Source organism: Saccostrea cucullata, unplaced genomic scaffold, assembly GCF_032062105.1.
Source record: "Saccostrea cucullata isolate Sc308-1 unplaced genomic scaffold, CSIRO_AGI_Scuc_v1 ctg279, whole genome shotgun sequence".
In the NCBI taxonomy this organism is placed as follows: domain Eukaryota; kingdom Metazoa; phylum Mollusca; class Bivalvia; order Ostreida; family Ostreidae; genus Saccostrea; species Saccostrea cuccullata.
In genome coordinates, this window is record NW_026933486.1 from 222625 (window position 1) to 250374 (window position 27750).

The 27750-nt window shown below is 37.2% G+C and overlaps 1 protein-coding gene across 1 annotated transcript; it reads left to right on the top strand.

The window, feature by feature from the left end:
• The first annotated feature begins 242 nt into the window (after window positions 1-242).
• LOC134238458 (matrix metalloproteinase-16-like) lies at window positions 243-27683 on the top strand. The gene is made up of 10 exons (XM_062720588.1): window positions 243-682; window positions 22116-22239; window positions 23209-23417; window positions 23524-23725; window positions 23815-23973; window positions 24596-24757; window positions 24969-25105; window positions 25220-25358; window positions 25990-26162; window positions 26634-27683. The coding sequence occupies exons 1-10, from the start codon at window positions 533-535 to the stop codon at window positions 26895-26897; spliced, it is 1719 nt and encodes a 572-aa protein (XP_062576572.1). The 5' UTR covers window positions 243-532; the 3' UTR covers window positions 26898-27683.
• Window positions 27684-27750: the final 67 nt, after the last annotated feature.

Here is a 27750-nt window from a genome sequence, read left to right on the forward strand (position 1 = left end):
AAATTACTATACACGCATGAAGCTTTACGTGTATATGTGATTTCATAGTATCAGTAGAACCTATCTATTGGATAGAAGTTAATTCATTACTATGTGCGTTTCACCTAATAACCAATCAACGCACTCGATCATTGCAGGTCAAACAATTAACATTCTATCGGTATGTTTGCTTCGCACGTTCATTCACAAAAAAAGTAGAAAGTGTTATGGTCCATTTGTTGAGCAATGGTATAAATAAAACGATGTTATGAGTAAGCGAGCCAGTACCTAGCCTGGAGTACTACCGTGCTATATTACCCCTCCATTACTTAACTGTTCACGCGGTGTAGGCGACTGACTCAGCACTGTATACCCCGGGGCCATCATCCAATAGCAGAAAAACTACCGGATATCTATTGGACATTTCAGTCGTTGTTTTTATCCGTAAAGAAAAAAAGATAAAGAGTATACAGCCTTCTTTATTATTAAACAAAAAATTATCAGTTGTGTCTGCTCATATTACAAGCCTACCTGTCGTCTGGTTTTTGACTAAATGGCGGACATTAATGCATCATGCAGACGATGTGTTTCGATTCGCAAAAGGCCCATTTTGGTGGCAATTATTGGAATTTTATACTTTAATTTGTTTGTGGAGTTGACCAGAGCTACCCAGAACGACGTTCAGCAGATGTCTGAAGGAGCTGTAAGTACTACTTACATATTCTACTGAATTCTGTATTAAGTGTCTGCGTTCTGTTTAGAAATACCTTTATATTACAAATATGAAAAATGCAATCCTACTTAATAACCCGAAAAAATTATATCACACCTAACTGTTATTTATTCTTTATGGGTATTCTTTAATAAAAGGTTAGAATCATATTTATCCTATAAAATTCTTGTTTTGAAAATTCTTTATGTTGAAGAAATATAATACTTTTTAAACTGCCGGTGTAAGCATTTTATCAAGTTTCCGGTATAATTTACTTCAGAATCTATTCACCTTGCAATTAGTGGTGATTGATCGCTGCGTATACCAGAGTTACAAAGCTTTGAAAAGGTATTCGTATCTATCAAGTTCAATTAAGCTTCAGTAACTGATGTAGTATGAATAAAAACCCAGCGAACTTTGAGAAATGATAAATTAACACAAGTGTGAGATGCAACAATTTGCTTCATCTAAGATAAGTTACTGCCCTGATATTTTCGCTACTCTGGAAACACATTTATAAACGTCCATAGAAGTCTTGACTTTGGCCTAGGTGCCCGATTGAGTTATTACTGAGTGGTCTAGTCTCTACTGTTTTGACAGCCTGTCTACATAAACCCTTTGTATCGATCTCCGAGAGAATCCAAACTATGAATTTTTTATTGTTCAGACCAATCAATGTAATAATAACTAGGGCTAATTGTAACGGGAACCGTTACAGATGTTCCCCAAACGCTCCCCAACTCCCTTTTGGTGCCTTATTCCCTGTAAGCTTTATTAAATAAGACGAACTCTATGCCTTTTAGACTATAACAATGTTTTCCCAGAAGTATATTAATATCTTCAAATTTATGCATTGCACGCATGCGCATTTGAATGCATGTGCGTAATGACCATATCATCTTGTCTACACTATTTATATACTAGAAATTACAGCGTTTTATCCAAAAGTATTAAAAAATACGTTTTAATCTAGTGTTTTTGTAATTTTACTCATTTCACGTGCACGCACGTGCATTTATGTGCATGTCGACTATATCTTCTTGTAGGAGTCTGTTATGTGTGTCTATGTTCTAACTCCCATCCTGTTTGGTTGAAAAACAAGGAAGTTATAGCCATTTTAAGTTTAAGCCAATCAGATTGCAGCGCACGTGAATGCGCATGTTTTCACGACAACTGTTATATATCATATTGTAGGACATCCTAATGCATGACTATGTTTAAAAAATTTCAAAGCATTTCGTCAAAAATTAAAAAAGATATTGCGATTTTTGTTTCAGCCAATCACAGCAAAGCACACGTGCACGCACGTGCATGCATGTGCATAACGACCAAACCTCCTTGTGCGAGTCCATTATGTGTGTCTATGTTCTAAATCCCATACTGTTTGGTTGAAAAACAAATGAGTTATAGCCATTTAAAGTTTAAGCCAATCAGATTGCAGCGCACGTGCATGCGCGTGTTTACATGACAATTGTTATATATCATATTGTAGTACATCCCAAAGTATGCCTATATTTAAAATTTCACAGCATTTCGTCAAAAAACAGAAAAGATATTGAGATTTTTGTTTCAGCCAATCAGAGCGAAGCACACGTGCATGTGCGTGAGTTCGTGCTAATTTGACAGTGTCACATTATCTACACTGTTAATATATCCATATATAATGAGTTTTAAAGTATTTCATCAAAAAATGTTAAAGTTATGGCTATATAAAGTATATCCGTCATTTCACTCATTTCACGCGCCCGCACGTGCATGCGTATGCGCGCAAAATGACCTTCGTTCCGCACACCTACACTACACACCTATTAACCCTAAAAAGGTTTTAGCTCAGTTGGGTGAACAGTTTCTGAGAACACTCGCGGACAAAAAAGTACCGGAGAACAAAGACAAAAAGAAAAAAAAAGAATAACTAGTGCTAATTGTAACGGGGAACGTTACAGATGTTCCCCAAACGCTCCCCAACTCCCTTTTGGTGCCATATTCCCTGTAAGCTTCATTAAATAAGACAAACTCTATGCATTTAAGACTTCAACAACGTTTACCCAGAAGTGTACCAAGTTCATTCTAATTTTAGCATTGCACGCGTGCACATGTGAATGCATGTGCGTAATGACCATATTATCTTGTCTACACAATCTATATATTCTACTATACTAAATATTAAAGTATTTAATCAAAAAGTATTAAAAAATACGCTCATTCAAGTGTATTTTTAATTTTACTCATTTCACGTGCACGCACGTGCATACATGAGCATGGTGACGATACTTTCTTGTAGAATTCTATTACACCTATCTATGTTCTAAATCCCACCCCGTTTGGCTGAAAACCGACGGAGTTATAGCTGTTCAAAGTTTCAGCCAATCAGATTGCATCGCACGCACACGCACGTGTATGCATGTGCAGGTGACCATACCTTCTTGTAGAAGTTCATTATATCCATCTATGTTCCAAATCCCACCCCGTTTGGTTGTAAACCAAGGGAGTTATAGCTACTTAAAGTTTCAGCCAATCAGATTGCAGCGCACGTGCATGCACGTGTTTTTATGATAATTGCTATATATTATGTTGTAGGATATCCTAATGCATGGCTATGTTCAAAATTTCAAAGGATTTTGTCAAAAAACAAGAAAGATATTGAGACTTTAGTTTCAGCCAATCAGAGCGAAGCGCACGTGCATGCGCGTGAGATCTTGCTATTTTGATCATGTGATATTGCCTATGCTACTAATATATCCTTATATTATAAGTTTTAAAGCATTTCATCAAAAATGTAAAAAGTTACGCCTATATCAATTAAATCGGTCATTTCACGTGTTGCACGTGCACGCTCTTGCAAGCACGTGCGCGCAAAATCACCTTCGTTCCGCAAATCTACATAACATGTCTACTGACCCTAAAAACATTTCACCTAAATCGGATGTGTAGTTTACAAGATCATTCGCGGACAAAATTTTCCCGAGAAGAAAAATAATAATAATAACTAGAGCAAAGCTCGTTGCAAAGCAACGAGTAGGTCTTCCGTCCCGTTTGACCGGAAGTTACTTTTATCTTTTACAAAAATGAGTAATAACGCCGAAAAATGGTTTAAATCCTCTAAATCTATGTTAATAAATGCAAAAATAAGCCAGTTTTTACTACTTCCGGTTTGACCGGAAGTGATAACGACGGACGAAAGATTAAGTTTTATACTCTCAGTGACAAATGTTACCCAAAATCTTGTCAAGAACGGCAAAAATATGCGTTTTCTGACTACTTCCGGTTTGGCCGGAAGTGACGTCGCCGGACGTATTTTGACGACTTCAATAGATGAAACTTGACATTTTAAACAATTTTTCTTCTTTGACGTATTACAAATTCTCAATACTTTTTGAGATATAAAAGATAAACTTTCGACCCCGCTAGGCCCTTCATTTTAGGGTCCAGCCCTTTTTTCAAGATATCGTTTGAAAGATCATAGAATTCTAAACTTCTTTTGTTATAAATGTTTTAACAAAATGTTTCCAGGTAAGAAGTTATCGTTGAAAAGGTGTCAAAATTTTTGAAATTCGCGACAGCACTATTTTCTGGCCATAACGAGCTTCCGTTCTTAGCAATTTCGGTGAATATGAAATACGTTCCGCACAACTACATTTATTGCTCTATTATTACTGAAAATCTCAAGTTTCTATCTTAAGCCGTTTTCGAGAAAACTCGCGGACAAACTAACCCTCTAAAATCCACTAAAATGCTAAAAACTCGAAACCGGAAGTGACGTCATCAAAATGAAAAAATATATGTCTAGATTTTTTCATGTTCCACCACCCCGGAAAGTTTCATGAAAATCGAGCAAGCCGTTTCCGAGAACTCGCGTGCACAAAATCGGTAAGAAAAAAAAGAAAAAAACTGTGGAAAAGAAACCTAAGAATAATAAATGAAGGTCTTCCGTTGGAAACGGAAGACCTTAATAAGAAACAGAGTAAAAACAATATGTTCCCCAACTTCGTTTGGGGAACATAATAAATAAAAAAGGCCCTCACTCCGGCGTACCGGGTGAGAGCCATTTTTAACTAAATAAAAAAAGGCCCTCACTCCGGCGTACCGGGCGAGAGCCATTTTTAATAGATAAAAAAAAAGCACCCATTCCGGCGTACCGGGTGAGAGCAATTTTTAATAAATAAAAAAGGCCCCACTCCGGCGTACCGGGTGAGAGCCATTTTAAATGACAAAGTCCCTGTTTTGCTCTTGAAGATCCGAAATAAGTGTCAGATCAAAAAGTAAAATAGGAGGTGCATAATGGTATTATGTAATAAAGAATCTGTGAAAGTATTATTAAATTTTATTCAGTGGTATAGGAGAAGTTGCGGGTAAGAGGTGTGTACCTTTCAATATCACAGAAAAATTCAGTGTCGATAATTGCTCTAGAAAATCCAAAATGTGTGTCCGATCAAAAAGTAAAATATGAGGTGCACAATTACAATATATAACAAAGATTTTGTGAAAGTCTCATTTTTGTTTAAATTTCAATTAGTGGTAACTGAAAAGATGAGTTGCAGATAAGAGATAGGTACCCCAAAGTGTAACAGTCGGACGGACCTACAGAAAGACATTCCGATTATTATATATCCTCCCGCTTTTCAAGCGGGGGTATGATAAATAAAAAAGCCCCCACTCCGGCGTACCGGGTGAGAGCCATTGAAATGCCTTGAGTGTAATTTTTTTCAAGCTTGCATAAATTGAATTAGGCGAAAGTATTCAAAGTGTGGTAGAGTTGAAGAGAAAAATTGATATTTGAATGGAGATGCTAAGAACACTGTTTCGCCCTGTAAGGGCTCATCAGGTCGCCTGGCAGACGACGACAGTGTTTTTTCTTTTTTTTTTTTTTTTTTTTTTTTTTTTTTTTTTTTTAGTAAAAATATATACAAGTACAATAAAATATACACATACATATACAGTCTTTTTTAACATTCGGTTAAATGGACATGGTAAGGTTGATTATGAGTATATATTACACACATAGCATGTTCATATCAATTTACAATAGCATTTTAAGTAACATCATCTTTTCTACTTTATTCAATTTGTTAAAATTAAAAAACGTATTTACAGCATTGCAATGGACAATTGTTTCAGATTTAACTTATAATGTACATTAATTTATATGTTCACTCAAATGCATATTAAGTCAACAGTGATTATGTTTTACATTCAATGTAGATAACATCATGAAAACTATAAAAAATGGGTTTCACAGTAACTTTTGGAAGGTCATCAAAACCTTTGACAAGTGCCAAATCGAGGCATGTCCCAGACTCTGTTGTTGGTGATTTTACAAGCTGTTGGTAACCATATTTGGTAAATATTTGCTGCAAACATGGCGTTGTGTTGAGTGCGTTATCATTAAAGTCCCCAAGAATGATAACTGGTGAAGATATGTCTGCAGCGATCCGGAGAAGAAGACTCTCTAGGCTTTCTTTAAATTTAGTTAAAGGGTATATTGGAGGACGGTAGATAACCAGCACTGCTACACTGATTGGTTTCTTTATCATAACCGCTACGCACTCTAAATGTTCAGTACGGGTATCGTATAATGTACTTTCCACATCCCTTGTAAATATTGCAACACCTCCTCTTTCCATTGTCGCTAATTGTCGAAATGTTTGGTCAGCAGAAGAGTAGGCTTCTTTTCGAGGCATTGAGTATACCATCGAGTTTGGGAAGATTGATTTTGGGATATAATCATCCTTTTTCAACCAGGTTTCGGTGAAGCATATCACGTGTGTATCATTAAGAATCTGTGCGCTTTCAATGTCCCTTTTGTGAATAAGAAGACCTTCTGTATTATGCAACGCTATCTTCATCGAGCCACTTTCAATGTTTGGATCGTTCTGGGGAAGAAAGTCTGGCATATTTTCTAAAGCCTTTTTTATATCCCCAGATGCAAATATGCTATTGATATCAAAGTTTATTATACGCAATCCTTCAAGGGCAGTTGCTCTGCTTAGTGCAACATATGCCATGCCAGGCTGAAATACTCTGTTAAGTGAAACAATTACACGATTGGAAGTCATTCCTTGTACTTTGTGTATTGTTGCAGCCCAGCCAAGTTTGAGAGGAAATTGCCTTCTAACTGCATTTTTACCAGCAAGAGAATCTTCAAATAGTGTGATTCTGACTGCACCTTCTGATCCTGGTATGTCTGAGACTGCTTTGGATTTTGCTTTTCTTCCTATTGTGTTGTTGTCAAATTTAACGTAAACAGCTCTAACATTATTTTCCTGAGGTTGGTCTATAGCAGTAATAGTTCCAAATGCGCCATTCACAAGACCGTCTTCGGTGTCGATATTTCGAGTTAACATCACCCTTGCATTCAGTCCTAATTTTAGTACTTCTGGGAGGTCTTCTTGTGATGAGGAGCTGTAAGGTTGGTACCTTAAGACCAAGTTTCCAGTTACACTACTCCTTGTATAGTCCTTTGCTGTGGATAAAATACAAGGATGACAAATTGCATCGACCATAGCCTCATTATGCGTTGCGACATCTTTATTTAGAGAAAAAATATGCAATGCATCTTGCATCTCTTTAGGTACGGAATCGCATGATACTGATTGCAGCATTTCAATATCTTGTTGAAGCAACGATTCTCCTCGACCTCGGATGCGTAAGCGATTCAACATCTCTGCAAATTTAGCATCGTCTTTCTGTCGCATAATCTCTGTCAATGTAGCTTTACAGAACAAGGGGTTCCAGAGATCCACCATAACGGAATCCTTAACCTTGTAGAGTGGCGATGCTTTCACTGGTGGCAGTTGATAAAAATCTCCAAAGGCTAACACTGCAACATTCCCAAAAACGTTCTTTGACTTCTTAATTTGAGCCAATCTGCCATGGACGTAGGTGAGAAGTTTATGGTCCACCATTGATATTTCATCAATAATGACAAGTTTCAAATTCTCATACTTTGCTCTTAATGTGTTTAAAATATTTTCTCCCAAAGGTGTGTAAGGAAGTTTGATGTTTTTGCTGATACCAAATGCCGAATGGAGAGTCATGCCTCGAATGTTGAAAGCAGCTGTACCTGTTGGAGCTGCTACAAGAGCTGTGGTTGAATCAGGATTTTCTACTGTTTTAGAAAGAATTCTGGTTGTCTCATGGTAAATGCATTTAATAAGATGTGATTTTCCTGTTCCAGCACCCCCAGTTACAAATACATGGAGAGGTTCGGGATGCTGATTCCATGAGACTTTTAGAACCCATTCTCTAATTTGATAGAATATTCTTCGTTGCATTTCATTCATGTTTCTCAGAGAATCATGAATTTCTTTGTGGGAGAGTTTTGGCCTCTGATATTGTGTAACACATTTAGTCATACTTTTTTCTTTTTCAGAAGATGCCAAAAGTTCAATATCTGGCGAAATTTCTTCGTCGTCCTCTTTTTCTGGAGAAAGCTGCTTGTTTTCCTCTTGGATGTTCAGTCTTTCTGCCTCACACTCTGGGGCAACTGCTGACCAGGCATCTTCTCCAATGCGGCCCTCTTGAACATCTTCCCAAGCTCGTTCCAGGTCCTGTACATCCTTCTCAAAGAAACCTCTGTTTTGGTTAACAATATCTAAAACATTTTTGTCCCCAAGTTTTGCATGCTGAATATATTCTTGTAAGTCTGTAGACGTTAAGACGATCGGTTTTCTGTGAGGCAAGTATAGTTGTAACAGAGACAAGTAAAATTCGTTTGGATTTTTAAGGCGATTGAATCTTGGGTACCGAATTATAGCTTCTTTTCCCTCCTTTCTTCTTTTAATATATCCTAATCCTTTCTGGAGTTCATAAATTGAGGAAATGTCTTTATGTTTGGATGCCTTTGGAGGTCTTGACTTTGGATAGAAGCAATAGTTGGAACAGAACTCTGCCAGACATTGATCATTGAAGTCCTCTCTTTGAGGGCGAGCGTAATACTTATCAATGATAGATGGCATCCATATATCCTCGCTGCTTCCTTCTTTTGAATGAAGAGCACTCAAAGGAAGACTCATTCTAAAAGCATCATTTCCTGTAGGGATAAACAGAACTTGTCTTGAACATTCTTTCAGATGCATACTGCAAATTCTGTATACAGCTTCTTGGGCCGACACCTCTCTGTTTTGTATGTAAACGTGTGATATTTGTTTCATTGCAGAAGCTGCGTCTTTATTTCCCTCCCTGGCTTCTTTTTGTGCATCTGCTAGCAGTTCTCCGATTTCTGCTTCTGCTTTGCTGATGTAAGATAGAATGTATGCAACGCATGAGTACGGATCCATTATATATTGTATATCCATGTTGGCGTTCCAGGCTCTGAGTAGGGTTTGATTGTAATTATTTACCCAGGTGTCAGATAGACTTCTTTTATGATATATACAGTTTCTTTTGGTGGTTTTCTTCAAACTCTCTACAAATGCTGAGTAGGAGACATTGCAAGACTGTAGGATGTTATCTATTGTTGATTCTTCTACATTTTCTGTTGAGCTAATGATACTCCATACATCTCTTACTATTTGTTTTGGTGATCTTTCAGTTGTTGCTTTGCACATTTTGTTTATTTCCTCTATGGTTGGCATATCTGAGCCTCCCTCTTTGAAGTTTATTGTATCGTTGTCTTCAGGTAGTTTTGCGATAAAAGTCTCCAAAATTGGAGGTCTTGGGAAGTTGAATCTGCACGTTGTAGAATGTTTCTTACAGGACTTTGTATGTGATTTATTGTGCATTTGAACTGCTTTTACAACGTCATTAAGATCAGAATCTTTTTCAGGATCCGGCAGAGAACAGGTGATGTATTTATCGACAAAAGAGCAAATTTCTTTGTCTGTGTTTTTGCCTAGTCTTGGAGCGTTCTTTACCCACAACAGACAGTGTATGTGGGGGGAACCACGCTGTTGGAATTCTGTTCTGTAGAAAAAGTCTGTGACATCTCCGATTGGTTGCGCAGGAGACATGATGAGATCGGTAAAAAGTCTTTGTACCCGATGATTAAATAGCCTTGCACACATAACTGGATTTTCTCGAATAAGTTGACATTTCTCTGTCCATTCAATATCTTGTATAGGTCGTATATCATTTTTGTTCTTAAGTGCATCCATTGTCTCTTCCCATCGCATTTCACCTGCAGAGAAAGTCACAAACCATGTTGGAATTCCCAGTTGACGAATCATTGCATATAGATCCTTCATGGTCCTTTGCCAGTATGGTGGCGATCCTCTTACAGGTTGTAGAAAGCGAAATCCTGCGTCTGTCTTTAATATCTGCTGTAAATTTTCTGAATTGGTAAGCATTGAGGCTGTTATTTTTTTCCCATCATCTGTTTTTGCCTTTCCTTTTCGCAGAGCAATAGATAAGTTTGATTTTATGTTACTCATCTCTACCATGAATTGTGCGAAGAAAATGAATTTATTGTCTTTTGCAAAACGCGTGTCAGCACAAAAGAGGCGTGAATTGAAATATTTTGAGGGTGAAAGTTTAATTGGTCTTTCTTCTGAGAACCCAAATTTTCCATTTGGGAAAAGGGCTGGAAATGCCATTGCCTCTGCCCCCTTTTCTTGAAAAATACTTTGAGGCGTTTGCCCTTCACCAGGTGCTACACAGAAAATTTTGTTATCTGTGTCAAGAAATTCCTGTCCTAGATCCAGAGGTTCTGAGCAAGTCTCTATTGGATGAATTTGTGCATCTTTGTCTTGAGAATCTGAGTTTGCACTTTGTGTATCGAGAGGGTTTTCATCATCTGAACTCTCCTGAATATTCTCCTCCCGTACTAAGTCCGAGTCATTGTTTGTGTCAAACCAATTGTCGTTTAAGGTAATGTTAGAGTACCAACAGTTATTTTCCACAAGGTATTTGACAGCCTCTGTGACTTTTGTAGGACGTATCCACTCATACTGTTGATATCCTTTGTATGCTAGTTTTCGTTTAAGTTTCACTTTAACCATCTGGGCATCTTGTATGCTTCTAGGGAGTGAAGACGTTACACTATTAATATTTGACGGAACATTCACAACTTGGCCTTTCACACCCCGTTGTCCACCACGGGGTAGAGATAAAATTTTCATAAATGGAATACGAAGTGCGACCAGTTGCCTTTCAAGACTGTTCAGGCTACTCAGTTCCTCCGGCATCGGATCGAGATGCATTCCATTGGCAAGAGCTTGAGGGGGAATGTTGCCACAGCTCAAATGTTTGTCACAGGTTATGCATATCCATTCTTTTGAGTCACATACAAAATTTCCTATCAAGCAGCTCTTAGCATTTTCTGCATACTTGCTTTCTAAGTATTTGGATTTCTTGCACAGCTTTACTTGGTCTTTGAATAATATTCGTGCACAAACTGTACAAGTGTATTTAGGAGTTTTTCTAATATTTCTCACGAATGTCTGCAAGGCTATGTCCAAGGATTTTCTTCTTTGTCTGACAGTTTCTTTCTTCTTTAGTTTTATATTGTTATCACCGTGATATTGATGGTAGAGGTACTTCTTCAGCTTGTATCGAAATAATGGTCTTGATGCGTATCGTTTCAAGGACGAGGCTCTGACGCATTGCCTGAATTCTGCGTTTACTTTATATTTCATTTTGGAGTAAGACATTACACGTTGTCTAAAGTCTTTGTTTTCTCTGTACTTTTGTTTGGAAACGTTTTTCACACTTTGACGAAAGGCTGAATTGATCTTGTATTTCTTTTTGGATGCCTCTTTCACACTTTGACGAAAGTCTAGATTGGCTTTGTACTTCTTTTTCGACAATTCTTTCACACGTTGACGAAAGTCTAAATTGCCTTTGTACTTCTTTTTCGACGATTCTTTCACACGTTGACGAAAGTCTAAATTGGCTTGGTACTTCTCTTTTGACGATTTTTTCACATGTTGACGAAAGTCTACATTGGCTTGGTACTTCTTTTTCGACGATTCTTTCACACGTCGACGAAAGACTGGATTATCCTTGTACTTCTTCTTAGATGCCTTTTTCACAAGAAACCGAAAACTTGGATCATCTTTGTACTTTTTGCTGCTAACATATTTCTTTTGCGTTTGAAATTTTTTGTTTTGTGCATATTTCTTTTTAGATGCTAGTTTAGATGCAGTTTTTGTCCTCTTCTGAAAGGCTGGGTCTTCACTGTACCGCTTTCTAGCAATTTTTAAAATGGTTTGCCTTAACACTGCGTTTGACAGATATTTCATTCGTGACAGCATGAGTTTACAGTTCCTGTAGTGATTGGAAGTTTCATATTCGTGTTTAACACGCTTTTTTTGTTTCAGTCTAAATGCAGTGTTGGAGTTGTACTTCATCTTTTGCCTTTCATTGTTTGTTTGTATGACATGTTCTCTGTTTTTAATATCCATATGGTATTTACATTTCTGCTTAAGTTTCTTTGCTTCACGTGAAGTAGAGTCATTGACATATTTTGTTCGTTTGCGATTCCTCTCATTTTCTCTATTCGAAAAATAATGTTCTTGATTTTTTAGATTCTTCGAGTTTTGTTTACCGACATCAAGAACAACTTCGTAGTGATTAAGTTCATGATGATACAAGTAAATACCCATGGTGTTTGCAGGTTGAGGGGGGCTATGTCGTAGCCACTTCCATTGCCATCCATGTTTTGTGTAGACGTAAATTTCTGTATTTAACATGTAAGCAGCTGCAAAAATTTCTGTCTCTGACGCCCAAGTACCTATCACTCTCATCGACGAATCATTTAAATATTTCTTTCCATCTCCATGACAGGTTTCCGGTAAATATGCCTGTAAGTCTGTTGAGTGGGCAGAAATAAATTCGCATACATTTGCCCTAAGTTGACTGTGAAACCTTTCTGTTCCGGTTAGGACAAATGATAATGCATTAAAAAAACAGTTTCCATCTGGTGAAATTCGCTGAAGCTTAGATGGATGACCTAATTCTGTTGATGAGGCACGTGCATTAAGATGATGATCATTTTCTAAAGTCAGTTTTTGTTCTTCTCGTTTTTTAGCAGCCCATGCTTTAGTAATTTGACTATGTGTAAGAGTTGATGATGTTTCTTTTCGTTTTGTCCTTTTTCGGGCTTTATCTTTGGCTCTTTTCTGTCTTTCATTATACGATCGTTTCCTTTTGGACATTGTTTACTCTGTATACCAAGACAGGTCCATCTGAAAAAAAATCTTTATTGAAAATCTATATCTTTCTGGAGACACTTTTACACATGTCTAAGTGTCTCTTGAAGAGCTGTTCTGAAATCTTGTTTCTTATCAAATATATGATTGCTTATATCTTTCAATTCAAGGAAAACTAAGGGACTTCAGAAAAGCTCTTTTAAGCAGATTATAAATTCTTGTGCTCAAAAGTAAGGCAGAAAATACATTTTTTAAAAAAGAAAAATGATGAATAAGGACTACTAAGAAATAGACCTGTCACGTCGACGTATTAAATATTAAAAAACTTGGTTTAAAAAAAAATCTGTATTTGCAGGTAATGTACATGCGTGAAACGTTGTTTTACAAACAGTTACTCCACTACAAGATATTGTTTAATTAAATACATCAACAGTTACAGTCATCATGCAAGACAAAATGAATGAAACAGTCTAAACAATAATTGTTATTTTTTTTTATTGTTTTTGTTTTCGTGAATGTGTGCAGTTTCCTCTGCTATTCGTTGGTTTATACAGTATGGTCAGTTTTCTCCTCTTTGTGTTCAAGTGTTATCTTTGGTGATTCATTGGAGTCAATCTCCAGCTCTACATTTTCAATCCAACTAGAATCTAGATCCTTTTCTAAATCTGAACATTTTGCTTTTAGTTCTGTTGCCGTTTTCTCTAATTTTTGATTTTTTATTCTGAGGGTCTCAACTTCTGCATGTAGTGCATTTAGTTTTCTCTTTAATGATGCTTCTTGCTTTTTGGACTCTATTGTTCTTTTTTCCATTTCTTGAAAGTCTGTCTTTATTTTTGAAACTTCTTCGCTCACTTTATTGGTCAGAGTATTGAACATTTTCAGTTGTTCTTTGGATATTGATTCACTTTGTTGGATCTTAAAACTCAAACCAAGCACCTGAAGCAGTGTTCCGTCGATTGTATCCATGACCTGGGGAAAAAAAAAACAATAACAATACTCTGCATGAGAAATATGTTATTTAAAAGATGTTTTAATACGCAGAGCTACCGAAGAGATTTTATTGCTTTTGTTCGTCTTTATCCCCTCCCCCTTTTATTGGAAAGTTCAACAAATTTTAATCATCTACAAAATGGGCCTGCGCTTCGTACTAAAGCACCTTTTTATCACATTTTATTATTACTGTACATAGTTTTTCTTGTCCACCGGGACAAAACGGCTATTTGCCATCACACATTCACACTTTAAAATAGGAATGAGTGCATAAACCCCTCCCCCTTGCCGAAATTTATTCAATTACATCTATTTTAAATGAAAAAAAAATTCTTTCATTTCAATAAATCTGTGCGAAGGTGTGACGCCCAGCACCGCGACGGGGACGCTAGCCATTTTAAGCCATGTGTAATTTTAAAAATATATGTTTCGAAAATGCATGTCATAGAAATTAATGAAGGTTTTAAAATGTTATGATTAGACATAAAATTTTTATTACACATGACTTAAACGGTGCCATGATTGGTGTTCCCGGTGGCACTTACAACAAAAATTGGTAAAGTAAATACATAAGTCATCTTTTGATGTAATATACAATGGAATACAATTGGCGAAAACTGATTTAACAATATATAAAAATAAGTGAATCGAAAACATTAGAATAGGCAAGGTATGGCAAAAGAAATTATATATTTTCTTAGGCTGCACTTCATAAAGGGAATAAGTAAAGATACATACATCAGTGACCATAAAAGTTAGCCCGTATCGCAGACAGGCTCATTTTTTACTCAAATCATCAAAATAAATACAATACAAAAAATACAATACAAAACAACTCGCAAACGATTCACAATAAATCGGTTGAGCAGGGAGGAATCTTTATCGTGCCACACCTGCTGTGACACGGGGCCTCTTTTTATACGGTCTCATCCGAAGGACCTCCCCATTTAGTCGCCTTTTACGACAAGCAAGGGGGTACTGAGGACCTATTCTAACCCGGATCCCCACGGGGCCACGTACACAATAAATCGGGTTTTTTGAATATGGTCCCGAAAACCATAACATTTGCATTACCAAACAGGTAATAAATAGCAAATAGTGACCACATTATCAACCCGGGTCGCGGTCGGGTTTTTATTTTATTTTGCAATATTTGTTAGCGACCACATTATCAACCCGGGCCGCGGTCGGGTTTATTTCTTCAATATTTGTTAGCGACCACATTATCAACCCGGGTCGCGGTCGGGTTTATTATTTGTCCTGCAATGCTAGTAAGTGACCACATTATGAACCCGGGTCACAATCGGGTTTTTTCGTCAATATTTGTTAGCGACCACATTATCAACCCGGGTCGCGGTCGGGTTTTTATTTTATTTTGCTTGGCTTTTTTTGCTTGTGACCACAGTTTTAGGCCTGGGTCGCAGTCGAGCTCATGCTGCATGTATTTTTCTCTTGATAAAGCTTGCAGTGACAATGAATCTGTTTGTCCTTATATCCGCCCCTCTGGTAACCGTGACCAATGTGTGCTCTTAACTAAGCACAGGCCGTCTAGTCTGAGAGTTAAACTTACCAACAGTCAAACTCTCCCCAGGCGAACCCTCGCAAACACAATGTAGTGCATGCGGCAGAGAAAGCTCCTTGGTACTTTCTCTGGATGAAAACAATCAGGAGCTCGAGGGGGGGTTGAGCGTGCACTGAATGTCTTCACTGTGTGGCCTGAACACCAGCGTTAATTGCCCGTTCCGTTTACCAATTTCCTCTATAAAAGGATTGTGACTTTTTTGCTTGTCTTTTGATGACCACAGCTTTAAATGCCGTCAGTCGACTTATCAACTCTAATGTGCTTGTATTTTTCTAGTTTCTTGATAAAGCTTCCATGACAATGAATCTCCGGGATTTGACGTTATTTCCGCCCCTCCGGTAGACCGTGACCAATGTGTGCTCTTAATGTTACGAAGCACAGGCCCGTCGCCTTTGCCCTGAGATTCTAAACTTACCAACAGTTCAAACTCTCCCCATGTTTTGTTAAAAAATTTTCGCAAACACAATGTAGTGCATGCGGCAGAGAAAGTTTATTTCTTGGTATTTCTCTGGATGAAAACAACCAGGAGCTCGCGGGGGGTTTATTTGTCGTGCAACTGTAATGTCTTCACTGTGTGCCCTGAACACCAGCGTTAATTGCTCGTTCAACTTTCCAACAGAGAATAGCCTGCCAAATGATAGACCATAGGTCTACGTGATCCAGTTCTGCTTCTAAATGCCGTCAGTCGACTTGTCGACCATAATTGCCTTAGCATTAGTTCGCCCCTCGTAATCAATGTGTGCTCCATACTATAGGAAATGGCGTCCGGGAGTTAAATACCGACAGTAACGATTTCGAACGCAAACACAATGTAGTGCATGCGGCAGAGAAAGCTCCTTGGTACTTTCTCTGGATGAAAACAATACATTGGGCGTGCCTGAATGTCTTCACTGTGTGGCCTGAACACCAGCGTTAATTGCCCGTTCCGTTTACCAATTTCCTCTTTCCAACAGAGGATAGTCAAATGATAGACCAAAGGTCTTTGTGATCCAGTTCTGCTTCTAAATGCCGTCAGTTGACTTGTCAACTCTAATTGTCTTAGCAGCAGTTCGTTACTCGAATCAACCTGCTCCATGCTATAGGAAATGGCGTCCGGGATATACCGACGTAACGGCTGAGATTAATGTCAATGTTACGAACATGCAGGACCCTTGTCGCCTTTGCCCTGATTCTAACCTAGTTAGTTTGGAGTTCGTGATACGTGTATGTTTAGTTGAAAAATTTTTGCGCCCACGGCAGGACTCGAACCCGGCCTGCCTCAGCCTAGCGTTAAAAGCCAACGCGTTACTGACTGAGCCACGCAGACCTTAGTAAATAACGCCGTCTGATAGTTTATATAAATGATCAACGATTTTGTTTACATCTGTTTGAAAGTAATATTGAGTGATAATAGATTGTTTAAAAGATTTGCAATTGAATTATTTTATTCATAATATAAGACGTGAATTCTTTTTCGGACAGAATTTACATTTCACAGGTCGATATTTCTTAAATTGTTATTTTTAGAATATCGTGCATCGGGTTCTAGCATAGCTAAAACCAATGCTAACCAGAGTCCCGATTTGCAGAAGTAAAAATGTTTGAGTAACCATTCCTAACAGACGCTTGTAAGTTATAGTTTAATTAATATTGTTTTGAACAGAGCCATGCAGGGAATTTCGGGGTATGTTCTCCAGGCGTGCCTGTTTATGTTCACAAAACAACAACAAACAAATTAAGAGAGTAAAAATACTCGACTTGTGATAATTTTTATTTGGCATGTGACAATAATAAATGTGTTAACTGAATGTTCTCCACTATTGAATTGTCTGTATCTGTGCATATGGTTATAAATGCGACAAAAAGGGAAACCGAGAAAAACAATATTACAGGCGCGGATCCAGAAATTTTTCCCAGGGGGGGGGTCCACCACAGTCCAAAAAAAATTCAACCCAAAGTCCAAATTAACTTTTTCCTTCATTTTGTATGTAAATTCGTATGTAAATTTAATAACCTGGAAATTCCAGGGGGGAAACCTAGAAAAATGATATTAATCTTTATTTCGTCGGATTAAATGATTGTTTTATAGCATTTTGTTATTCTGTTAAGAAATTGCAATTGTGTAATATGTAACATACTCAAAAAATAGTAAATGTGTAATACTCTCTCTCTCTCTTTCGTGATCTTTTTATGAATTCAATGTTAATATTACAGAGTACATAGTGTAGTAACAAGTAACATCACATCATTTTCAATATAAAGATAATCTATAACTCTTCATTTCGTCGTGTGACGTATCTTTATTGCTTCTGTATCAAATCATCATTCAGATCTATATATGTCTGCATTTTACTGCACAATCATTAAAAAAAAGCAGCACTGGCTAGAACCCCCAGTTTTCACGGTACTTGAAGTGACTGGTTAATGATCCATACGCTAATAATACCATTCGTTCACCATGTAGTTATGTTACATGCTAGCCAGCATACTACAGAAGGTGATTAAGGATCAAAGGGTACATATACTAAAGAAACAAATTTTATTCATATTATCCAGCAGATAGTACAGGTTGCACGCGTGGCACAGTGGTTTGAGTGTCTGCTCTAGAGTCAAGCTCGAGGAGTAAGAAGTTGGCCCTTACGTCGCGCGTTCGAATACCACTTTGGGACGTGGAGACCGGTCCCACGGAGAGACCGTATAAACCGAGGTCCCGTGTCGCAGTAATTGCTGGCATGGAAAAGATCTCTCACTAGTATGGGATAAAATTTGCAGCTCTCCAACAGCAAGTGGCAGCGTCTCCTGTGAAAAATTCTTGAGAGGAACGTCAACCAACATACAATTATAAGAGAGAGATAGAGAGAAAGAGAGAGAGAGAGTTACAGGTAATGAGGCATTGTAGTTCAATAGTTCAGTTTGTATATGGATTTGAATCATTTATAGCAAAATGAGTGTAGGTCAATAAAATTTCAGAGGATGGAAAGTTACTATAGTTATTATTGACTTGTTTCAAAACTGAATACTACTGCAATCGGAATATAACAAGAATATTAACCAATCAGAATTCAGCATACGCTCTTCTATGTTCTTGTCTTTACTTCGGATCAAATTATGCCATAATTTCGAGCTTCAGTTTAGATGGTGAGTTAATTTGAATGAAAATTATATGTTACGCTTATATCAAGAAAATCATCTATTTCACTTATTGCGCACTCGCGTATGGATTGCTGACAATGTATCTATATCTGAATATGTACTGTAAGTTCGAAAGTATTTCTTAAGGAGATATACCATTGAATTTAAAAGAATCAAAATACGCTTAATGAAGTGTAGTTGTAATTCTACTCATTTCACGTGCGTGCATGTGCATAATGACCATACGTTCTTGTAGGAGTCTATTATATTTATGTATGTTCAAATTCCTATTCCTATTCTGTACGGTTTAAAGCCAAGGAAATTATAGCCATTTAAGTTTAGGCCAATCAGATTGTAGCACACGTGCATGCGCATGTTTTTATGTAATTGCTATATATAATATTGTAGGATATCTTAATGCAAGACAATTTTTTTAAATTTCAAAGCATTTTGTTAAAAACTAAAAAGATATTGAGATTTTCTTTTCAGCCAATCAAAGCAAAGCACACGACCATGCGCTTGAGTACATGTGCATGGTGACCATACCTTCATGTAGGAGTTCATTATGTCTTTCTAAGTTTTAAATTCCAGGCTGTTTGGATGAACACTAGGGGAATTATAACTATTTAAAGTTTAAACCAGTCAGATTGCAGCGCAAGTGCATGCACGTGATTTCATGAAATTATGGTGAATCATTCTGTAACACATCCTAATGCATGACTATGTTTTAAATTTCAAAGCATTTCGTCGAAAATGAAAAAAAAAATGTTGAGAATTTTGTTTCAGCCAATCAGAGCGAAGAGCATGACTATGCGCATGAGTACATGTGCATGATGACCATACCTTCTTGCAGCAGTTTATTTTGTCTACCTATGTTCTAAATCTCAACTTGTTTAGATTTGAAACAAAGGGAGTTATAGCCCTTTAAATTTTAAGCCAATCAGGTTGCAGCACTCGTGCATGCGCGTGATTTCATGAAAATTATGATATATCATTTTGTAAGACATCGTAATGCATGACTATGTTTTAAAATCAAAGCATTTCGTCGAAAAACAAAAAGGATATTGAAATTTTTGTTTTGGCCAATCAGAGCGAAGTGCACGTGCATGCGCGTGAGTTCGTGAAAACTTGACACTGTCACATTATCTACACTATTTATTTAGCCATACATCATGAGTTTCAATGCATCTGATTTGAAAATGTAAAAGTTATGGCTTTATTAAGTAAATCAATCATTTTACTCAGTTCACGCGCCCGCAAGGGCTTTCGTATGCGCGCAAAATGACCTGTATGTGCATCTTCATGTCTACACTATCTATATATTTTTATACACTATATATATTAAAGCATTTAGTCCAAAAGTATTAGAAATCACTCATTCATGTGTATTTTTCATTTCACTTGTTCCAAATGCACGCACGTGTGTGCACGTGCATCATGACCATACCTTCTTATAGGAGTTCATTATATCTATCTATGTTCTAAATCCCATCCTGTTTGGTTGAAAACCAAGGGAGTTATAGCTATTTCAAGTTTCAGCCAATCAGATTTTAGCACACGTGCATGTGCGTGATTTCATGAAATTTTTTCTATATCGTATTGTAGGATATCATAATCCATGACTATGTTTTAAATTTCAAAGCATTTCGTCAAGAAGTTGAGAAGATATAGCCGTTTAAAGTTTCAGTCAATCAGATTGCAGCACACGCGCATGCACGTCATTTCATGAAATTTCTTCTATAACACATTGTAGGATATTCTAATGCATGACTATGTTTAAAATTTCAAAGGGTTTCGTAAAAAAACAAAAGAGATATTGAGATTTTAGTTTCATCCAATCAGAGCAGAGCGCACGTGCACGCGCGTGAGTTCGTGCTTATTTGACAGTGTCTTTATATTAACACTATGAATATATCCTCATGTAATGAGTTTCAAAGTATTTCATCAAAAAATGTAAAAGTTATGGCTATATTAAGTATATCAGTCATTTCACTCACTTCACGCGCCCGCACGTGCATGCGTATGCGCGCAAAATGACCTTCGTTCCGCACACCTACACTTGACACCTATTAACCCTAAAAAGGTTTTAACTTAGTTGGGTGAACAGTTTCTGAGAACACTCGCGGACAAAAAAGTACCGGAGAAGAAATAAGAAGAAAAAAGAATAATAATAATAATAAGAAACAGAGTAAAAACAATATGTTCCCAAACTCCGTTTGGGGAACATAATAATAATAATAACTAGTGCTAATTGTAACGGGAACCGTTACAGATGTTCCCCAAACGCTCCTCAACTCCCTTCTCGTGCCATATTTCCTGTAAGTTTCATTAAAGAAGGCAAAATCTATGCATTTAAGACGTAAACAACGTTTTCCCAAAAGTATACCAAGTATTTCAAATTTAAGCAATGCAGGCGTGCGCATGTGATTGCATGAGCGTAATGACGATATCATCTTGTCTACACTATTTTACTCATATGCACGTGCACGCACGTGCATGATGACAATACCTTCTTGTAGGAGTCCATTATGTCTGTCTATGTTCTTTATCCCATCTTGTTTGGTTGAAAAACAAGGGAGTTATAGCCATTTAAAGTTTAAGCCAATCAGATTGCAGCGCACGTGTATGCGCGTGCTTTTATGACAATTATTATATATCTTAATGTAGGACATCTTAAGGTATGCCTATGTTTTAAATTTCAAAGCATTTTGTAAAAAAACAGAAAAGATATTGAGATTTTTGTTTCAGCCAATCAGAGCAAAGCGCACGTGCACGCACGTGCATGCATGTGAATGGTGACCATACCATCTTGTAGGAGTCCTTTATGTCTATCTATGTTCTAAATCCCATGCTGTTTGGTTGAAAACCAAGGGAGTTTTAGTCATTTAAAATTTCAGCCAATCAGATTGCAATGCACGTGCATGCGCGTGATTTCATGAAAAATTTTGTATATCATATTGTAGTACATCCTAATACATGTCTGTGTTATAAATTTCAAAGCATTTCATCATAAAACAAAAAAGATATTAAGATTTCTGTTTCAGCCAATCAGAGCAAAGCGCACGTGCATGCGCGTGAGTTCATGCAAATTTGACCATGTCTTCTTATCTACACAACTTATATATCTTTATATAATGAGTTTCAAAACATTTTATCAAAAAATATAAAAGTTACAACCATATTTAATATATCAGTCAGTTTACTCATTGCACGCGCCCGCACGTGCATGCAAATGCGCGCAAAATGACCTTCGTTCGGCACATCTACACAACATGCCTACTAACCCTAAAAAGGTTTTAACTTAGTTTGGTGAACAGTTTCTGAGAACACTTCCGGACAAAAAAGTACCGGAGAAGAAATAAGAAGAAAAAAGAATAATAATAATAAGAAACAGAGTAAAAACAATATGTTCCCCAACTTCGTTTGGGGAACATAATAAGAAACCGAGTAAAAACAATATGTTCCCAAACTCCGTTTGGGGAACATAATAATAATGTAATAATCGGACTATCGACTAAAAAAAAGTTGACACATATATAAAAGTTTTTACAAACGAAAGATATCGTGTTCAGACCTGTCAGAATTGTCCATACATTGTATTCAGTAAATAGATCTTACGATATTTGATGTCAATATAGCAATGTTCTCTTTTCAGAACTATTTGATGAAGTATGGATATATTTCCGCCGACGACGAGCGATCTGGGTCGCTCCGATCTCCTGACTCCATTAAACAGGCCGTGCGGCAGTTCCAGAGGTTCGCAGGACTTCCCATGACGGGTAGGGTCACGTGCCATTTACTGCATTACACAATTTGAAAACAGCACCCCACCCAACTGAACCTTTACTCTGTCAAAGACCTCCACCTAGAAAAATGTACAAACTAAAAATTGAGTTTCGTGGAGAAAGCCCTTATTCGGAGCAAACGTACAAGGATCACAAACAAGACTGTATGTTCAAAAGTTGCTGCAATCTTTGAGCTACGATATATTCATGCTATTAATGGTTGCAGTAATGGCTTCAAATTGGCCTAATTAGCCAAATATGCAAGAGTACACAACCAAAGCAGGTTAACTTTCACAATATTCCCACGCATTTGACATGCATTTCGTTTCCTCTGATATTTTTATAGAAAAACAGTTTGGCGCGAAACTTCATGGTTCTGTCGGGAAAACCCACTTCCAATTACTGTCAGTACGGGGTGATGAGGTTCTGGCATCCTATAGAGAAGCACGTAGCCGTGGGGTCAGGTTTCTAAGACACGCTTCCTATATCTATTTTATGAGCTCTCAATTTACTAACATCATGAATCACTCTTCAGTAGGAAAAAAAGTGTCAAAACATAAAAAATTCAACGAACATGTGTAGTGCGAAGGACGTCACCTGCTAATTTTACTCTCAGTTCGGTTGTACCAATTACGCGCGCAATTTGCACCTCGTGACCAAGGTCTGGCATTTAGAAAATTAACTTATGTCTTGATAATGAGCCATTTTACAAGAAATGGAAATACTCTTATCATTAGTGATATATTTTTAATTTCATGTTAAAGCAATGTTCAAATCATCTGGAACAGAATTTGAACAAGAGCTAGGTGTATGGGTCACATTGCTCACCTAAGAATACTCTCTCTCTCTCTCTCTCTCTCTCTCTCTCTCTGACCAAAACCCAATAGAACTACAACCAAATCAAAGATCATACGTCATACATAATGATTATTCCCTGGATCAAATACTATCCATTTTTTGTAGGGATCCTGGACAAGGCAACAGTTGAAATGATGGGCAAGCCTCGTTGTGGTGTCAAAGACAATGTAGGAAACGCCAACAGAGCGCGCAGGCGCCGCTATGCTTTACATGGAAGTAAATGGTCAGAGAAAGATCTCACGTTCCGGATTTCTAAATATAGCGACAAAATATCGAAAGAGGAAGTGGATAGAGATCTCCAACGCGCATTTGACGTAAGATTTTGACTCTCTTAATTGAAAATAAACACAGTAAATCGTTTTATTAAGAACTTTCAATTCAAATTTTGTTTTCAAGGTAAATAAATGCTTTCCTTTTTAGGAATGGGCCAAAGTCACGCCCCTGACGTTTACCAAGGTAACGGGTAAAGCTGACATCGACGTAAGATTTGAGAAAAGATGGCATGGAGACAATAACCCTTTTGACGGAAGGGGTCAAACTTTGGCGCATGCGTATTTCCCACGGTATGGTGGTGACGCCCACTTTGATGATGATGAGAGATGGACAGTCAATATTCGTAGTGGTAAGTTATTTAAACTATATCAGTATATTACCTACAATTTTAATATTCCATCCATTCAAGTTTTGAGAGTTTTTCCACTTTCTTTTTAGGTGTGAACTTCTTTCAAGTAGCTGTTCATGAAATCGGCCACTCCCTAGGCTTGGCCCACTCGGACGACTACAAGGCTTTAATGGCGCCCTTCTATAAGGGCTACACACCGAATTTCCGGCTGGACAACGATGACGTGGAGGCAATACAGACGCTGTATGGTCAGTACCGCAACAGTTATCTATAAATGGACATCTGTATTTTCCTGTGTTTATAGTAAACGGTCAAATTTGATATTTATATTTGAGGATAAAGTATAAAATTGTGTTGAATCTCCCGAGTGGGGTAATGGTTAAACGTTGTCTCTAGAGTTGCGGAGTAAGTCGCGGGTTCAGGATGTTGAAACCATTCCATCTGAGGAGACTGCATAAACCGATGTCCTGTGTCGCATTTTATATAGCTGTTGGCGAAAAGGATATCCGTCATTGTTAAATGGTCCTGAGTGCCAAATATAGATCTTAATTTGCCGACCTTCATCGTTAAAAGATAGCGTCTCCATATGACTGGAAAATTCTAGAGAGAGACGTTAAACAATTAACAAAATTATGTTTAAAGCGCAATAGTGTTTCCATTTATATATTTTTTCCTATACAGCTTTCTGGACTCTCCGGTGAACAAAAATCTCAACATCAGCAGATGTCGTGTTGAATTCTTGCGTGCCAACTTTTATCACATAGTTATCTACTTTCTTCCTCGCATTTTGTCATGCTATTCTACCTTAATGGCGGCCCTGACACAATGCGGATAACAATACAATTCATTTTTAACCTTTATCTCATACAGGGACACCTGCATTAAGACGGAAACCCAAACCCAAGCCGACTAAACAGGTCATTGTAGCCAAACCAACCAAAGGAACAGTCTCAAAAATCCCGGAGATCTGTCGAGATCCATCCATCGACGCTATTACCCGAACCAAAGACGGCAACACATACGTATTCAAAGGTACAAACGAAATTCACTAAAGCATTTAATGAAATTGATGAAAATTAACAAGTATATACCCTTATTTTCTATAAACAAAGCATTGGGGATGATCAGAAAAATTTGTTATTTCCTGTCTTTAACCAAAATAAAATCTATATAGCTGGACAAATCTTAAGGTATGAGTAGAGTAGCTAGGGTCCTAAAGATAAACAAATTTTTTGTGTTTTAGGAAATTATCACTACAGGCTGAATAATGCCGGTATAGATAAGGGTTACCCCCGACCTATCTCCTGGGACTGGAAGGGTGTGGACGGACCGGTAGACGCCGTACTCACATGGGAGAACGGATACACCTACATATTCAAGGTAAAAATAGCAATATAATATTTTTCAATATGAATTTCAGGATTGAAGATCATTAATTTAAATTGCACTTCTTGATTTGTACCAGTGGGATTGCATTTTGATTTTTAATAACAGGGTACGAAATATTGGAAATTCTTCAATACGAGACGCATTTATGGACCCAACAAGATAAAGGACGGTTTTAGAGGTGTTCCCGATAACGTGGAAGCTGCCATGGTTTGGGGAGGGAACGGCAAGACCTATTTTTTCAAAGGTATAAACATGATATAAAAACATTTATGTAAAATATTTGAATTGTTTTGATACCCCATTGGCCTTCTTGATGAGAAAGAAAAATTTATAATTAACAGCACATATATAAAAATATTTCATCAGGTATTGCGGAAAAAAGTTAAGGTTCATAAACCCTCCGCTCACTCATATAAAATGTTGCTTAAACCTTAATGATTTTCCAAGAGAAATGTATAATATTTTCTTAAGTAAAATACAAACAATTATAGTATAGCTTGCGGGGCAAATTTGGTCAAAAAGGATACTTCAACTTGGCAAATCTATAAAGGAATAATAGAAATTTATGTCATTAAGAGTTATCTCTCTTATCAGAGTATCAATGAACCTTAATATGTATTCCCAGACACATAGCGTGAAATTCCATGCATGTTGTTAAGTAATTATTATCTGTGCATTTTCACATAGATCATGTAGATAGTAAATGTGTTTCACAGATTATTTCGCCTTAACGCCGTGTTTCATAGTTTGATTACAACTACTTTCTACTCTTTATCTGCTCAGCATTTATCACTGTAATGACCTTGAAAAAGGTCATCTAAATTGAAAATTTAGAAAAAATGTCTTAATAATTACTTTTAATTTCCCGTGTAAAGGAGGTCAGTACTGGAGATACTCCGGGAGGAAGGTGGACTTTGGTTACCCCAGACCCACAACCCACTGGAGGGGACTGCCCAAAAAAGTCACAGCGGCATTTAGGTGGAAAAATGGAAGGACCTATTTCTTTAGCGACAGAAAATATTATCGCTTCAATGATCAGCTGTTTATGGTATGTTGTCAATGATTTATTGAATTATTGGTAGTTATTTTAAGCTCTGTAATACTGTCACGTCTGACCGATGACGAGAGTTTTTACGTCAGAGACCCAATAATAAGTGGTCAAGCATCATTGAGTCACGTGGTTTTGTGGGTGATACCGAAAAGCGAATGTGGGAGCGACACCCAATCATTTTATTGCATAATAAAGACGTAGCCCTCATATTGTGGTGTTTTTGGAACTGACGTTATTGTATTATTTAACAAAAGCACATTTTGCACAGAAGCATTTATAACTTTATTTTTGTTTTTAGCTCTAACAATTTTCAAGTGCAAATAAGTACATTACTCTTTTTTAGTCATGTACACATTGAAAATTGAATATGTTCACCTGTGAAAAACAGTAAAAATTACATTTCATTTTTTTTTAACCTAAACATAATCAACGTTGTATCTGATTTAAAAATTAAATTTCTGTTTGCAGACGGATACGTCATACCCCAGAGAGGTAGCAACATGGTGGCTAGGCTGCCCAGACCAAGGTACTAACGCGGACATCAAAGACCCGTATGTCCGACTGGAGACCAATCGTCCGGACGAACAGTGGATCATGATAGATGACACGAACGTCAGTCCTCCCCAGCCACAAACCAATCAGTCAAGCCGTCTGTTTGATCCACTGTCATCTGTCTATACCATTGTTATATGTTTTGTACTTTTCCATTTAAATCGAAGGCGATTTCCTTGATGAATTGCAAAGAATAGTGGCTTTCTGCCTTCTTTGAGGAGAGAAAAACACATCATGTGAATGCTGGGGTCTGTTTAAGACAGAAGAAAAGAAGTTGATTCTTCTGTAAGAGATAGATTCGCCCTGACTTGGAGACGACCGGGGGACCGAGACTGAGTACATTCCCTTGGAGCTTTTCCGTGGGGAAAGTCCTATACTTAAGGCATCTGATTCCGTCCAAGTTATAACTGAACACGCTGTGATAACAATATAGTGCTGAACTCACACTTCCTTAAACTCATTTATAGATGCATGTTACCGAGCTGTTATTCCAATATTAAATGTTATCAATTTAGTAAAAAAAAAAACAATGATCAATTTATCATTCCATTACCGGTATTTTGAAAGAAAAGAGAGAATTATAATAGAATTATAACAATTACACTGCAATAGAAATGATTGCTTTGTATGTGGGATGGATGGTTGAGTTTGAAGTTGAATACGCAGAATGTGTTTCAATATTTTAAGTTCTTCATGTGCAACATGAAGGTGAAGATGTATTCTAGTCAGTGACAAGAATGGAATCAAGATTTTCCATTTCTATTTACTATTACTGCAGTGATGAACAACTCGGTACTACGTTTAGCAATATTTAAACACACTCACCGTGTGAGTGTGGAGATGTGAGAAGGGTGTGTCTGAGAGTGCGTGTGTTGATTGCAGGTTGAGATTTTTTGTATTAATTTATATCAATGTTTGTATATAACAATTTTTATACATGTATGTAATAAAAATGTACAACTAAAATCCATTCCTGTTATGTTTTATTACAGTGGATAAGCTTTGTTGATTAATTGTAAACTATAACTTACGG